Source organism: Balaenoptera borealis (genome assembly GCF_965194805.1).
Source record: "Balaenoptera borealis genome assembly, chromosome: 4".
Lineage (NCBI taxonomy): Eukaryota > Metazoa > Chordata > Mammalia > Artiodactyla > Balaenopteridae > Balaenoptera > Balaenoptera borealis.
In genome coordinates this window covers 87,945,149-87,962,258 of record NC_138861.1, presented here as the reverse complement: position 1 = coordinate 87,962,258, position 17,110 = coordinate 87,945,149, and the positions used below count along the sequence as shown (strand labels likewise).

Genomic DNA, 17,110 nt, shown 5'->3' with positions numbered 1-17,110 from the left:
CACTTGGAGTCTTCTTTTCTTCATCTGTAAAATGGGTATAATAATATCAACTCCAGAGGAATATTTTGAGGATTAGATTATGCACACAATGCACCTAGATCTATGCCAAATACGTAAAGTCGACTCTGTGAAGAACAATGAAAAGTATGCTGAATCATGTGAAATTGCTGCTTCTCTAAGTCAGAAAAACTGACCAGCAGCCCGGGCCAGGCAGGTGCTCCAGCTGATAGTGAGGATATGCGGGCAGAGGATCGCCGGGGAGCGGCTGGGGATGGAAGAGCAGGTATTTACTGAGCAGCACGGAGGTATTTCTACTTTTGGACAAATGGCTCAGGTGCAGCAGCGCATGCTGCATGTGTCGGCACTGACCAGGGCGCAGACAGAGCCCAAGGAAAACATTTTCTTTTAAATTCTCATGAGAATTCAAAGTATGGGGATCTGCGGATACCGGATATGTCGACTGAAGAAAATGCACGACCTAAAAGTTGAGAGGTTATGTTTTATTCGGTGGACAGATCTGAGGACCTAAGGCCGGGCCACAGCGTCTCAGGCAGCTCTGAGGGAGTGCTCTGGAGAGGCAACCCCAGGATATACAGGGGGTTTTTGCAACAAAGACCAGGTAGTGGGAACATCAAAAGATGACTATTAATTAAAGAAAACCAGACATCTCTGAGTTAAGGAATGCAGCTCTTTTCTATGTATGGGAAGATGCAAGAGTCTGGGTTCACTGAAGTCATTCCTTTGATATGCACCTCAGCTCTCTGGGGCCAGTATCCTGTGCACCCTGAGTCTCCTCAGGGTGCACCGCTGGGGCGGCTGTAACGTGATGGCTTGATGGCTGCAACATCCTTTGTTTACTGACATGACAGGTGACATTTTTAGTTCACAGGTATATGGGTAGGAGTGCCACACACCTCACAAGTCACTCGGGGTGTGGAACCTTATGGAGACAATCACCTTCAGAACAATGACCCTGATTTATCTAATCAAGATTAAACTAATCCTGATTAGTTTAGGAAGATGGGGGTTTAGAATACATTTCAGAAGGGAAAAAAGTGCTTAAAGCATAAAGTTTAGATATTTTAAAAGTTTTAACACTTAAGAATAGATCGCAGAATGGGCAAATCCATGGAGACAGAAAGCAGAGGAGGGGTTGCCAGAGGATGGAGGGAAAGGGGATGGAGAATGGGGAGTGACTGCTTAGTGGGTACAGAGTTTGGGATGATGAAAAAGTTCTGGAACTAGATAGTGGTGATGGTTGTACATTATTGTGAACGTACTTAAGGCCAATGAATTGTCCATTTTAAAATGGGTATAACGGTACATTTTATGTTATGTGTATTTTACCACAATATTTTTAAAAGCACAAAAAAAGGAATCGATAATATTCGAGTGCTTATTATACAAGCACTTTATGTGCAATATGTCACAACAATGCTATGCGGTAAATATTATTTTAGAGGAGGAAAGCGAGGCTCAATGGTGTAATATGACTTTCCCCAAATCGAGGCGAGGCCAGGATTAAAAGGTAAGCCTCCGGGGCTGACTCTACAACGACTGACTCTTAGAAAACACTTCTGTGAAACTCTCCTGGTCGGATAATGCTGGAAGCTGAGCTATTTGTGAGCTTAGGTAAAAGGTGTCAGTAACTTCAGAAACATTGACAGGACAATCCATACAAATCACGACTCTTTGAAGCAGGTTTTTAATAAAACATATGAACACTGAATTGTTCTGGACACTAAAACAACCATACCTTCGTTTTTCATGATGTAGTGGACAATTTGCCCAACGGTGTCACTATTTTCATTTACACTGTCGTTCAACTCTGAAAGAGAAAGGGGAGGGGAGGACAGGTTACAATTGGTCACTTGCATCAGGTCAACGAGACGTGCAGTCTTAGAGCCCAAGACCTCTCTGAACAGTCTCCAGAAAGTTCAGCTGATCACTCATGGTGCTAAGAGCTCTGCTTTCTTCCTTCAACCCCAAGCTGCCTGACTGAAAGCACACAGTGACTTCCCCGGCATAAGAGGCATAAAAAGCATCAGAGTTGTGCATTGATCTCAAGTCCAAACACACATTCAGTTTCCAAGACAACAATTCTATGTATCTATATCAGTCCTTACTACTATTATTTCTCTCTCATCGTTTTGTTAAACCCTTAAGGGAAATGGAAAGAAAAAAGACAGTTAAAAGAAAAACTTCTTGGATTTCATTTTAATTGCAGATGTACTATATAAATTTAGAAAATTAATTCATTTCTTAAATTGGGTAATTATTCGGCTGTGTTTTTACAAGACTCTTCTTTTAAATGTACTTCCAAATGATCTAAATGTTGGTCGCAGTTAATTGCCTACCAACTCAGTTTACTTTGAGAGACTCTGCACATGGGATAGTCTTTGAAAAGAAAAAAATCAAATCTCCATTCTGAAACTGATCCTTATAATTTGCTTCCATAACACAAGAAGGAAGAGGGAGGGTTGACCTAGCTCACAAAGAAGGAATCAAGGTATGCGGTGTCCTACCCGTGTGGAAAATGGTCTCCATCCAAGCTGCTTCCTCTTGTGCATACGCATGTTTGGTTGCACAGTACACATGCTAATGGCTAAGCCAACCTACAGAGCATCTACAAGGAGGAGGGGGAGGCCCCGCCTTCTGTTGACAAACACTCAGCCTTGGTTTGCTCATAAGCTCACATATGACTCATTCTGCGACCGTGCTCTCTCTCTGGCTCAAAGGTCAGTGGGGGTGGGAAAAACCAACAGGCCAGCAAGCTGGCAAGGAATGAAGAAGCTCCCGCACTCTGCCCTTGGGGCCGGCTTGAAGGCTGACCTACTCCAAACGTCACCTTTCTGCAAAAACTGTCCTTTGAGAGGCTGAAAGGGATAAGGAGAGTTACCTACTACTCCCCAAGGCCCTAAAGGGTGGTTGGAAAGTACATCTGTGGAGAAAACAGGACTTCATCTCTCAGCGTTTTCCAAACACAATCCAGCAACTCCATGTTAAGAGGAAAAGCTGAGACACTCTGAAGTCAATACGAAGGCACCAGCTCTTGCCATATTTTCACTGCAATGTTCACACAACCATTTACTTAATAATCATAGACTCTATCCTCGTGGATTTAAGATAGAACTCCCCCAGCAAAAGTAACAGCACAAAAATGGTGAGACGTATTCAGTTTTCCCATCGTTCTTATTGGAATCTAATTCAATAATAGTAAGGGTTAATATTTACTGAGTGGCCATTTGTGACAAACACCAAATATATATTCTCTATAAATTTCACAATAATCTTACAACGTGGAGATTACTGTTCTCACTTAAATTAAAATTTTAATTAAATTAGTATTAAATTAATGAAATTAAATTTAAGTTAAATTATACATAGCAGCATATATAACACATATAACTTGCCCGAGGCCACAAGGCAAATGAGAGTAAATGATTTAGTAGGTATTTAATAAATGAAAGCAAGGTTTATAACTCTAGGTGTGCTTCCTGTGAAATCTACAGTGACACTACACCACACCATCTGCCTTTAAGATGGATCATTTTGTAAAAGTGCTGGCAAGGATGCGGAGAAAAGGGAACACTTCTGCACAGCTGCTGGGAGTGTAAACTGGTGCAGCCACTGTGGAAAACAATACGGAGGTTCCTCAAAAAATTAAAAATAGAACTACCAGATGATCCAGTCATTCCATTCCCAAAGGAAATGAAAACAGGATCTCGAAGATTTATATGCACTCCCATGTTTATTGCAGAATTATTCACAATAGCCAAGATATGGAAACAACCTAACTGCCCATCAAGAAATGAATGGATAAAGAAGATGTGAGATATATATATATATAATGGAATAGTATTCAGCCATGAGAAAGGAGGACATCCTGCCATTTTTGACAACACAGATGGACTTTAAGCACATTATGTTTACTGAAATAAATCACACACAGAAAAAGACAAGTACTGTATGTTATCACTTGTATGTGGAAACTAAAAAAGCCAAAGTTGTAAAAATAGAGAGTGGTTACCAGGGCATAAGGGATGGGGAGAGAGTGAAATGGAGCAGGGCCCTGTGGTCTATACGCCCATGTCCTCTGCCTGCCTTTTGCTTGTGGAAAAACTTTAGCCAAAGAATAAGTTTAATCAGAGAAGTGAGAAAATGCAGAAGCAGAGAAAAGCAGTCAAACAGGACAAGACAATAATAGTTTAGTCACTAAGCAAAGTCAAGCTAAAGCAAGGGCCTCTAGTTCCTCCTCAAGGGCTATAGATAATATTCTGAGCCACATCCTGCGAGCTGTCTTATAGATACTGAAACCGCCACCAGGTGGAAGAAGTTAACTACATGATGATCAGACTGTAGCCATGACATAAGCTGCCACAATTCTGAGAATTGGCCTCAAGGAAATGGGAAAAAACTGACCCTGGAAGTGAAGATTAACTGCACTTAAAACAATCAAGATGGGCTTCCCTGGTGGCGCAGTCGTTAAGAATCTGCCTGCCAATGCAGGGGACATGGGTTCGAGCCCTGGTCCGGGAAGATCCCACATGCCACGGAGCAACTAAGCCCGTGCGCCACAACTACTGAGCCTGCGCTCTAGAGCCCGCGAGCCACAACTACTGAAGTCCATGCACCTAGAGCCCATGCTCTGCAATAAGAGAAGCCACGTCAATGAGAAGCCCGCACACCACAAAAAAGAGTAGCCCCCGCTCAACGCAACTAGAGAAAGCCCGCGCACAGCAACGAAGACCCAAGGAAGCCAGAAATAAATAAATAAAATAAACAAATTTATAAAAAACAAAACAAAACAAAAAAACAATCAAGATGACACTGGTCAGACCACCACATGACCAATTGCAAGATGACTGTCAGAGCTGCCTGTGCTGTTTCTGCCTGTAGCCCCCTCCCTCCGTCTATAAAATCTCTTTTGCCCCCGATTGTCGGGGGCGTGGGGTAGTCAGCCTTTGGACAGGAGTCCATTCACCCTCCCCCCCGCCCCACCCTGGTTGCCAGCATCCAAAATACACCACCAACATTGTCTTTTTATTGGCTTTTGAGCAGCGAGCAGCCAAACACCACCTTCAGTTACAATAGGGCAGATGTTGCTTAAGGGTACAAACTTAGAACAAATAGTAAATAAGCCCTAGAGATTGAATGCGCAGTATAGTGAATATAGGCAACAATATTGTATTATAATCATCAAACCTGCTAAGAGACTAGAACTTAATGATTCCCATTCCCACTAAAAAGAAATGACAATTATGTACTGTGATAGAGGTGCTAAATATCGCTACAATGGCAATCATATTACAATATACAAATGTATCCGATTAACGTGTTGTACGCTTTAAATTTACATAATGTCAATATATAAAAAAAGATGGATCATTTGCCTTATAGAGGTGGAAAATATACATTACTGGTTTCTGATTTAAAAATCGTCTGCACTCACATTCCCATAAAAAGAATCCAGGTTATTTACCTATCTTTTCAACCTTTTCTTCTTCCACATCTTGCTCGGCTTCTGTTGTACAACGATAGCCTTTCTTCTTAAGCAGGTGGCAGATGAGGACGCCGAAGAGACCCATGATGAAGAACACAGGGACAAGCGCGTACGCGATGTATTCTGGGTGTCCATTTCCATTGTTCGTGGGCGAGGGCGTCGTCTCAGTTCTGGAGTGTAACGGGCGGCTGCCATCATTGTCTGAGGAAGAAACATGCCCAGCTGCATCAGACGTCTACTGGGGACAAGGAAAATCTGACAGCCTTGGGAAATGTTCCTGTTAAATGCAAGTCTGCTTCCGAAACCACGGGCCACGCAGAGACTGGCAGGTCTGGCAGGACAGGCACACAGGCTAGTGCTGAAACAGTCTCGAGTTCCCATCCTGTCCCTGTTACTCAGAACCTGGGTCCCACCCTGGGTAATTTTTTTAAATCCTCTCCAAACCAGCCTCTGCTTCTTCATCTAAAAGAGTACCTACACAGCGTGGAGTGAATGTACAGAGTTTCAGTGAAGGGTCCACACAGAGCAAACACACCGTCACTAGGTGGTATCACAGCAGAGTACTTAGTGGTTAAGAGCACAGACTCAGGAGACGTGGGGTCACATCCTGGCTCTACCGCTTAGCAGCTGTGTGATGCTGGACAATGACTTAATCTCCATGCCTTGGTTTCTTGTAAAATAGGCACACTAATAGTAGCTACCCACCCTTCTAGGCTTGTTATGAAGATGAAATAAATTAATCCATGTAAAACATCCAGAACCATTTCTACAACATAGTAAACGCTCAGCTTGGCTCAACTACATGCCAGGCACCATTCTAGGCATCTGGGACATACCACTGAGCAAAACAAAGATCCCTGTCCTCATGGAGTGTATGTCCCAGAAAGATTTAGTAAACTGACAGATCTAGTGTATGAAAAAAGAGAGAAAAATCCACGACGGCATCAAGTTTTGGCCCAGGGGTACAAACATAAAAATGGAAGCACGTGCATTTGTTTATTTGTTTACTAACCCGAATTAGCGTTTATGGCAGGCCCATTATGTGAAAAGCACCAGCTGGGAGCTGGAGAGAGAGTGGAAAATAACACAGCATGACCAACGCCATCTTGGAGCTTGTAGGGTAGTATCGGAAACAGGCACTAAACAAGTGAACACCTGGGCAGGCATGAGAGATTGGGAGAAAGGCCGAGGAAGGTATGCATGGGGCACTAAAAGAAACAGTAATAGTGGGGACCTATGTTATGACTTCAAAAATGGGGCAGCTGGGAAGGGGGTATCTTTGGGAGAGGAGACATTGCTTTTGGACAAGTCAAAATGCCACATGGACTTACACCAGAGGCAGCCGGATATCTGGGCCCAAGAGCGTGCTACGTAGGCTCCCAAGAGGTTCCCATATATGGGGAACTGAGTCACATCTATGAAGGAGTGAGAGGGAAAAACAGTGAGCCCAGCTCGTACAATCATAAGATACAGCCAGTTAAGATAACGGAGAAAGAGCCGACTGTGTGGAAAATCAACAAAGTACCAGTTCACACACATAAAATGAGAAGGGAGTTATCAAACAAAGGAGAAGGGACTTCCCTGGTGGCACAGTGGATAAGACTCCACGCTCCCAATGCAGGGGGCCCAGGTTCGATCCCTGGTCAGGGAACTAGATCCCACATGCATGCCGTAACTAAGGAGCCCTGGAGGTGCAACTAAGGAGCCTGCCTGCTGCAACTAAGACCCAGCACAACCCAATAAATAAATAAATATTTAAAAAAAACAAAAACAAAGGAGAGGGTCAGGTAGGATGTGGACTAAAGAAAAATGTGGGATTTCACTGAAGTGAAGTCTCATTATTTGGGATACTCAGATTCTGAAGTAATAAAATGAGCTTTTCTACATCACGGAGATTCACACGTATTGCTTGAGAAACCCAGAAACTGGAAAGCTAGATGCATTTAACTATAAACTCTCTCAAGAGTATTTTGATGAAAAAAAAAAAACCAGAAAAAAACCCTGTGTTGTAATGATGACATGGGGACAAAGACTAGGTGTGAAGTGACCACATTTCTTTACTGCAGCAAATAGTATCAAACAGAGGCCACAGGACAAAAGGCTCTCTCTCTTTCACATGGAACTATCCATTATCTTTGAACATGAAAGGAAATTGCTGGTTTCTCAGGTTTGTAAAAGGTGGCATTCATTATTTTATCATGCAACCTCTAGAATTTGGCATAATCTATATATTTTTTCTGATTTCTCTTCCAAGAATCAATATAATTAATAAATGAATGAATAAATAAATAAGAGTATACACACACACACACACACACACACACACATACACACACACACACACACACACACACACACACACACACTTCCCTAAACATATGCAAATATATCATCTAAATTAGGGTTTAACCTCAAGACTTACTTTCAGTAAAAACCAGAAATATTCAACTCCTTTTATAATTCTGTGTTATTTATTAATTCCTTTTTAAAAAACACATGTGCCATGCAACAGGAATAGGTAAAGCAGGCAACATGCTAAGACTGAAAGAGTTTTACTCAGAATCGTGGTCTGTTTCAATCTGGAGGTGATAATAAATTCTCTTTGGGAAGCAGTAGAAACAGAGATGAAAGCAGAGAGGCTCCAAATTGGAGCCAAACAACTCCTCCTGAATCAGATGGTTGAGAATGTGTGTTCATCATTAATTTGACATCTAGCAAACCCTTGCAAATACTATGTATTTACAGTTTGTGATTTACAAACATATAGCAGTCGTTTAATCTCATAATTATTGCACCATGGACAAAACTGAAGAAGATATGAATCTAAATTAGTGAAACATGAATTACAGAGATGCACTGTAGTTAAAAAAAGGTCAGACTGCCTGGCATAAATAACAGCTTGGCCACTTACTAGGCATGTCACCTTGGGCAAGTTTTTTAACTGCTAGGTGCTCAGTTTCCTCATCCGTAAAACAGAATCAAAATGATCGTACCTTTCTATGATGACTTTAAAACACGTCCCCAAATTCTTTGGCACTGCTCCCATGGAGAGGTGAGGTCTGTATCTCCTCCCCTTGAAGATATATTCTGTGCTTTGCCTGACCAATAGAATATGTTGGAAGTGATATTTTGTCAGTTTCTAAGTCCCAGGCCTTAAGAAACTGACAGCTTCCACTTCCTGTCTCTTGGGACACTTGCTTTTGGAAGCCAGCCACCATGCTGTGAGGAAACCCAAGCTGCCCCAAGAAGAAAAACCACTAATAGTCATCAACATGACAACTGTGTAATTGAGATACCTTAGAAGTAGACTCTCTAACCTCAGTTGACCTGCATGGAGCAAAGATGAGCCATTTCTGATGAACCCTGCCCACATTGTAGATTCACAGGCAAAATAAATGATTGTTATTGTTTTAAGCCACTAAGTTTTGTGGTAATTTTTTATATAGCAATAGTAACTGGAAGACTACTTCCTAAAGTCATTGTGAGGATTAAATACATTAATATGTAAAACACTTAAAAGGGTATGTAGGAAAAGATAAGCACTATAAAAGTGTTTAGTCATCACCTTGATAGAACCGCACTATTCAATATGGTAACCACTAACCACAAATAGCTATTTAAATTTAAATCAATTAAAAATAAAATTTAAAATTAAGTTCCTCAGTTGGACTAACCGCTTTTCAAGCGCTCAATAGTCACATGTGGCAAATTGCTTCCATATTGGACAGGTCAGATGAAGAACATTTCCATCATCGCCAAAATTTATATTGTACAACCCTGTTATAGACTGTAAAGAATCACTGAAGAGCAAAATGTTGACCGGAGACTCTACTGTGATCTACCTTAACAATTTAATTAAGAATAACTTTTAAATCACAAAGTAACTACTCACAATTAATGCCTAAGATATTTGTTAACTTAGGTAGGCTTAGCTTTCCTTCAATTTACACTAATAATTTGCTTAGAGATACTGTGTCCACCTTTTTTCTTTATCCCCTGCTGACTCAAACCTGAATTCTGAAAAAAATATTTATTTGAGTCCAAATTAATAGTAAAGGTTGTCATAGCATCATTTATAAAAGTCAAAAAACAGCAACGACCTGCATATTTGACAATGGGATAATAATAAAATATCTAAGTCAATCATTATCTATCCATTTGATGAAATAACACACCATTTAAAACTATTTATAAAGATTTTGTGAAGATATGGGAACACACGTGATTTAGTGTTGAATTTTAAAAAGTTGGATTCAAAATCTTACATACAGTATGCTCCAACTAGTAAAAAAAAAAAAAAAAAATGCATGAAGGCATAAAATGTACGAGAAATGACCAAAATAATAAGTGATTCTGGGTAACTGAATAATAGGATAATTATTAATTTTATTTTTATGCTTTTCTGTAGTTTTCTAAAATTCTTATGTATGTTATTACTTTTGTACCAAGGCGGTAGACACTTAAAAAAAAAAAAAAAAGATACAGAGCAGAGGTTGTCAGCCATTTGGGAGTCACAGATCCCTTTGTAAACCTGTTGGATGCTATGGTTCCTATTCCAAAATTGTGCCTCCAAGTTCTACAAGCTCTAGATGCTAGGTTAATATAAAGGCACGTGATTTGATAAGGATGATTCCCAAGTTTCTGCTTGAGTAACATGGTGGACATTGGTGCCATTCATTGAGATGAGAAATACCTGAAAAAAAATCAAGTCTGCATGGTGCTATGGGTTGAATTTTGCCTCACCCCCAATTCATATGTTGAAGTCCTAACCCTAAGTACCTCAGAATGTGACTATATTAGGACATAGGGTCTTTACAAAGGTAATCAAGTTAAAATGAAGTCATTAGGGTGGGCCCTAATCCCATATGGCTGCTGTCCTTTAAAAAAAGGGAAATTTGGAGGCAGACAAGCACAAAGTAAAAGCACCATGTGAAGATAAAGGCAGAGATCAGGATGATGCTTTATAGAAGCCAAGGAACATCAAAGATTGCCAGCGAACCATCAGAATCTAGAAGAGAAGCACTGAACAGATTCTTTCTCACAGCCCTCAGGAGAAGAAACCCTGCTGACCCTGATCTTGGACTTCTAGCTTACAGAACAGTGAGACAATAAATTTCTCCTTTTTAAGTCACTCAGTTTGTGGTACTTTGTTTCAAGGGCCCTAGCTAATATACTTGCATGGAGAAGACAATAGCACATGTTCAGTTTTGAACATGTAGTGATAAAGGTAAGCACGGAGACATCCAGATGGAAATATATCCATTGAGGACCTGAGGAAGAGAAGCCAGGGTTCTACCTTAGAACAGAGAAGAAGTTTCCAGAAGGAATCAGCAGTCAGCTAGGTCAGATGCTTCAAGAGAGAGGAGCTAAAATAGGATGGAAACATAAAATGGTACATCCACTACGGAAAACAGTATAGAGCTTCCTCAAAAAACTAAAAATAGAACTACCAAATGATGCAGCAATTCCATTTCTGGGTATCTATCCAAAGGATTGAAATCACGATCTTGAAGAGATAGCTGCACTCCCATGTTCTCCGCAGCATTATTTACGATAGCCAAGACATGGGAACAACCTAAATGTTCGCTGATGGTTGAGCGGATAAAGAAATGTGACATATACATATAATCAAATCCCATTCAGCTTTAAAAAAGGAGGAAATCCTGCCATAAAGGACAACCAAGATGGACCTGGAAGACATTATGCCAGGTGAAATAAGCCAGTCACAGAAAGACAAATACTACATGATTCCACTTACATGAGGCATCTAAAATAGTCAAATTCGTAGAAAGAGAGTAGAATGGTGGTTGCCAGGAGCCAGCTTTGGTGGCGGGGGGTGGGGGGGGAGGGGTAGTTGCTATTCAACGGAGATAAAGTTTCAGTTATGCAAGATGAATAAGTTCCAGATATTTGCTGTACAGCATTGTGCCCTCGGTTAACAATACCGTATTGTGCACTTAAAAATTTGTTAAGAGGGTAATTCTCATGTTAAGTGTTCTTATCACAATTTAAAAAAAAATAAAGAAAAGAGAGAAACACCCTAAGAAGAATCTTTAGAAAGAGAATTCAGAAAAACTCAGACAAATTGGGCCACTAGAAAGAGAATTCAGAAAAACTCAGACAAATTGGGCCACATAGAAGTTCCAAAGAACACACGGAAAGCCTTTAGTTGCTGAATCAGGAAGTAACTTGGAATTTTTTTAACTTTTGCCTTGTTGTACTTTGCTCCCTTTCTGTTTCCCCATAGTTTCTTGCAGTAACTTAAAATCCTAAAATAATCTTTAAAATCCTAAAATACATACATACATCATACATAAAATGAAATAATAAATAAAATAAAATAGGAAGGAAAAAACGGTTGGCAGGAGATCTTTGTGGCCTTGGAGGGACCAGTTTTTCATAGACCAGAAGGTGAGGCTAGATTCCCTGGGTTGAGGAGCAGAAACAGGTCAGTTTGCTCTTTCTAGAAGCCCACTATGGGCATTAAGGGTAAGGGAGTTCACTTTCAGCATGAAGGGAAGAAATTTTTATTTGGAGTTTTGAATTTTTTAAAGTGGCTGAAACCAAAGTGTTTATTTACATGCAGAAGACAAGGAGCAAATAGGAGATGGATTAAAAACTTGAATAGGAAAAAAGATACTTCGTCCTGAGGCAGGGTGTCCATGAGTTAGTTCTTTATGGTGGATGGAGGGGAGGTGAGCGAACAGATGCCTGAATATGAGAGATGGCATCTCTTGAGAACTAGAGGGACCAGGGCAGAAGAGGGGCTTACGGAGACAGCGAGGCTTAGTGGAGAGACAGAAGGAATGTGAGAGGCCAGTGAAAGGACTGCAAAGCCATTCGGGGCACAGCTGAGATGTGCACCCCAAACCTGTAACTGGGCTAACTCATGCAGGGTGGGCCACCCGAGCAGGAAAGAGAATAAGAGACCCAAGGGAATCAGACACCAGGGATCATGGTCAGAATGGAAAGTAGGCTGAACCAGAGGCAGGAAGGGGATGGTTTCAGGTGGGAGGGTTCCAGAAGTGATGGAAGTCTGGCTCAGACTAATTTGTTATTCCTCAGTAACTACTAACAATAAGCACCACCCCATTTATGGAGCATTTGCAATCCAGCACTAAGCCAAGCACTGAATCTTCGCAATAAACTTATGACATAGTTACTGGTATTCTCCCCACGTCACAGATGTGGAAAGGAAGCACAGAAAGGTCAAGCAGCCTTCCCAAGGTCACAGAGCTGCTACGCGTCAGTGGCTGGATTCAAACCAGGCAGTCTGGATCCTGCCTGCTTGGACGCTGCTTCCTCTTACCTGACCTGAGGTCATCATTTACCGACTCTTCTGTTAAAATGCTAAATGCTGGTTTGCTCTCATATTTCACAACTTAGATTAAAGGCTCCCCACATCGCAAAACTATAGATTCCAATTAGCACAGCTGGAAGTAGGATGTTTTGAAAATGCCCACCACCAGACCTCAGAGCAGCTTACCCGATGAACAACTGCAAAACTCTATTTGTCCCCCGTCTCTGACCTCCCTTCCAACTCCCAAATCACAGCCCACCTTATGCAGACCACAACCTCGGGTCCCTCAGCCTCTTCAAAACAAGCCCATCACCCCATCTCCAGTATCCTCCGCACACAGCAAGAGCCATAGAAACAGAGAGTTCTCAGCTCTTACTGATAAAAGTGATTCCCCTCCACATTACAAGTAAAACAGGTCCAGCAAAAGCCAGCGGTTATCAAAATCCTTAGCGTTTTTCTTAGACCCAGCCAGGTTTGGTTAATTCACCGTATTTTGAAGACCCACTATGTACTGTGCTTTGCCGAGATCCTATTGACAAAGTCACAAAAGAAGATGTTATATAAAAAACATTAAGACAGCAAGAAACTGACGAAGAGTTATGAGGAATGGCTCGAAGTCAACTCAAAAAATCAAAAGCAGTTTTCTAGCTTGGTTTCCAAGTAATACTTATATTTCTAACTGACCCCAATGGTCAGAGGAGCTGAGAAGAAATGGCACAGAAATGGCATTCCTCAAACCCAGTGGGCATAGCTCGAGGGTTGCTAAAATACACATAATGGGGATGACGGTAATAACCTGAGACTCCAGATAAGGAGGCCCTTGTGACTTCTCCCAAGCAGCTTTGTTCCAACCAGGGCCAAGAGCATTTTGATGGTTCTGATAGCAATTCTTCCTCTCCTATCAGGAAAGGGTGTACATTCTCAGAAGCTAGGGTTTCCCAGCAGTGACCCAACAACTCTGTGATGGGAAAAGGACTTGGCTGGTAAGTAGATAACCCACTAAACTTGGCTGGAACCTTGCATTTAAACACACAGATACACATCCTATATTTTTTCAGCAAACATTCAAATCACGGTACCCAAAAGTAGTCTATTTTTGATTTAGGTTACTGACTAAGATGGCTAGATATGCATTTTTCTAAAGGGGTTTTTCTTCCTCCTGCTTTGTCCCCAGCTACCTCTGTGATACTGAACAAGTTCCTTCACCCCTCTGCACCTTGGTTTGCTCAGCTGAAACATTATGTGCTGGACTTCCCTGGTGGCGCAGTGGAAAAGATTCTGTGCTCCCAATGCAGGGGGCCTGGGTTTGATCCCTGGTCAGGAAACTAGATCCCTCATTTATGCTGCAACTAAGAGTTTGCATGCCACAACTACAGAGCCCTCGAGCCACAACTAACACCCAGCGCAACCAAATAAATAAATAAATATTTTTAAAAAAAAAGAAAATTATTAACCATTTAAAAAAAAATTATGTGCTAGAACCAACGTCTTTCCTGGTTCTCAAAGTTCCATACTCCGCAACCTTTTCCAGCCCCATCCACATTCACTCTGGGTTGATGCTACTGGAGAGGAAAACACAAGCCCACCCTCCCGTGTCCACAAGGCAAAACCCAAAAACCTCTGAAACAAAAAGTTTTATACCTCATTTCATAGCAAAACCAAATCTGACAAATTCATTGGTAGCAAAACCTGTTCTGATCTGATATGAGGCTCTATTCCACTGAGTCTGCTGCATAATCATTAATATATTTGATTAGACCTCTCGAGGGGGACTTGCATATTTAGAGTTTAGGCCATGGGCCCCAAGGGTTTCTGACGGTCACAACCCTATGAAGTGGGTACTTTTATTTTAGAGAGAGAAGCTGGAGGTTAGGGAGGGTATGTCACTTGCCCAGGGTCACATGGTTGAAAACTGGTAAGAGCCCAGAGGAAAACCCAGGCAGATCCTGTTTCAGGATAGAGCCTCTCAATCCTACTCTGGCAGAGCTAAGATCTACTAGCTCCTGAAAAACAACCCCCTTTATTAAGCTAATTGTTTAAACACGGTTTAAATCAATTATGTACACTAATGAAAGGGGAGAATGCAAAGCAAACTCCACAAAACAAAATCATCCCCAAACTGTTTCTGGTTTTAGCTGTGGGGATAACCGAAACCATAGAGCTTTTAAGATATTCCCCCAGCGCCAGTGATTGAGACACAGCATTTGCCCAAATTTTAAAAACTTAAAATGTATGAAGAGAACAAACGAGCTTATATGGAAACTGGAAAACAATGGAAGTCAGTATATAAATAAGTGCTAAACTTTGTAGTGGAACTTCAGGCAGCTGCCAACTTCCAAATGACTCCCAGATAAGCAGCTGCAACGGTCCCACCCTCCCCAACTCCGCAGTTGTGACTAGGCAGGGCGGGACATCCAGACAGGACCCACCTGCCCAGAGTCTACTCACCCACGATACAAAGTCCCTCCCAAAGCATACAGCTACTCAGTTACCTCTATCTTGTCAAATTCCTTGAAATGCTCCGCTGACACTGGAAAACTCTTGATACTGGACAGCAAAACCCACTAGGGGAACAGATGGAGGCCCAGAAAGCTTCCCCAGCAAAACATGCATAAATCAGCAATGTCCGGCTATGAACCCCTGATTTACAGATGCATTTGGCTAAGAGGTCCCTGTACCCTGGGGCTGGGGGTCTGGCCAAAATGGAGAGCTCAGGGCAGCAGGAGCCCCCCAGGATCCGGAGACAGGCATTAAGCGTGGGAGAGGAAAACAGGGAGGGGAGAGTACACAAAGATTTCAAAGTTCCTTCCCTCCCCCAGTACTTAGCTAAATGTGGCTTCAAATAGATTTTGTTAGAAACTAATAGGACAAAATGCGGTTAGTAAATCTTGACTGGAGCCTGATTCCAAATTCTAAACAATAATAAAAATTTTAAAACAACAATAAAGGATATTTTGAGGTCAACAGGAAAATGGCATAGACAGTAGTACAAATTTATTGTTTATTTTTTTAGCTATGATCATGGTATTGCAGTTATGTTGAAGGAAGTCCTTAATCCTATAAGATGATGGCAGAGGGATTTAGGGTGAAATGTAACACTGTCTGCAACTTGATTTCAAATAGTTCAGCAAAAACAGTAGGTAGATAGAGGTATGTGGATGGGTGGATGGGCAGATAGATAGACAGGGTGAGCAAGTGAATATGGCAAATTACTGAAACCAAGTGGTTAGTGTACAGCAGTCCACTTTACTATTCTTTCAACTTTTCTATAATAAAAGTTCACTACGTCCCATTTTATCATTTTTTAAATACCCTTTATGGGAGCCTAATTATTATTTTTAATGGGAAAATGCATTTCAATTTCCAGCCCAATTACTCAAAAAGGAACGTCTGGAGCACAACCCTTCCCTAAGCTGCAGTTCCTTTGTATAAGCACCATAGGAGTTGAGAAGGGAAGTAATTAGTGTGGATCCAGGAAGAAAAAGGACTTTATATTAGGTTTCAAAAGAAAAACTTAATTTGGCTGGACAAAAAAGGGAACAAACATTCTTGACAGGCAGGAGGTTGGGGGACAAAACTGAATTACTCCTGAACCCCAAGTAGCTACCAGAACAAAGAACTGAAACTGGGGTGATGTCAATATAAAGAAACAAAGACACAAAAACTATGATGGAAACTATAAATGTTTACCATCTCAGGTTTCCATTTAGACTAGAAGGGGAAAACTAACTTTGCAGAGTAAGAGAAAGTCCCTAGCATTCTCCACAACTGTCTTGGATTTACCAATTCTTCAAGAGCACCAAAAGATTGAAAAAAACAGAAAAGAGCTACAGCCCCACAGCTACTCCTTGGGAAGGAATTCAGTTTAGGACACCAGTGTTTTGAGAAGTCAAGGATCTCAACTTCTGGACTCTTCCTGAATCTTCCAGAATACCTCAAACAGTGGTTTACATTCAGATGACACAGAAGGCTCATCTGACCTGAGCTCACCCCACACGGGGCGAGGTCAGCTTGCCAGTGTCTGCACTGGGACACAGGCCAGGAAGCCACCCACCATGCCTCTAAGACAGAAAAGGCTGAGGAGTCCCAAGGGGACTCCAAGGGGTGGGGCACATCATGGGGTCCTCAGAGAGGGGTATAAGTGAGGGTGATGTCCAAGGGGCTGCAGGGACCGGGAGAGCTCAGCAGTTTGGACCCCAGCTGAATCTCCCCCCTCCTCTTTTCCTATTCTCCTACCCCTTCCTCTGCCTCTTCTCTTTCTCTTGCTATTTTCAGTGTTGTCCATTTGGGGATTTTTAAAATCTTTA

General features: G+C 41.6%; 1 protein-coding gene across 2 annotated transcripts in view; it reads right to left on the bottom strand.

Moving 5' to 3' along the window:
- RELL1 (RELT like 1) overlaps window positions 1-17,110 on the bottom strand; it is a 60,759-nt gene that overhangs the window by 25,337 nt on the left and 18,312 nt on the right. For both annotated transcript variants that reach the window (XR_014244111.1, XM_082390759.1), the window contains exons 2-3: window positions 5,483-5,704; window positions 1,757-1,828 (exon numbers count right to left, since the gene is read on the bottom strand). Coding sequence is in view for 1 of the 2 variants with exons in the window: in XM_082390759.1 (XP_082246885.1) it covers window positions 1,757-1,828; window positions 5,483-5,704 (294 nt within the window). In the remaining variant the exon portion in view is untranslated. The remainder of the gene's footprint in view (window positions 1-1,756; window positions 1,829-5,482; window positions 5,705-17,110) is intronic.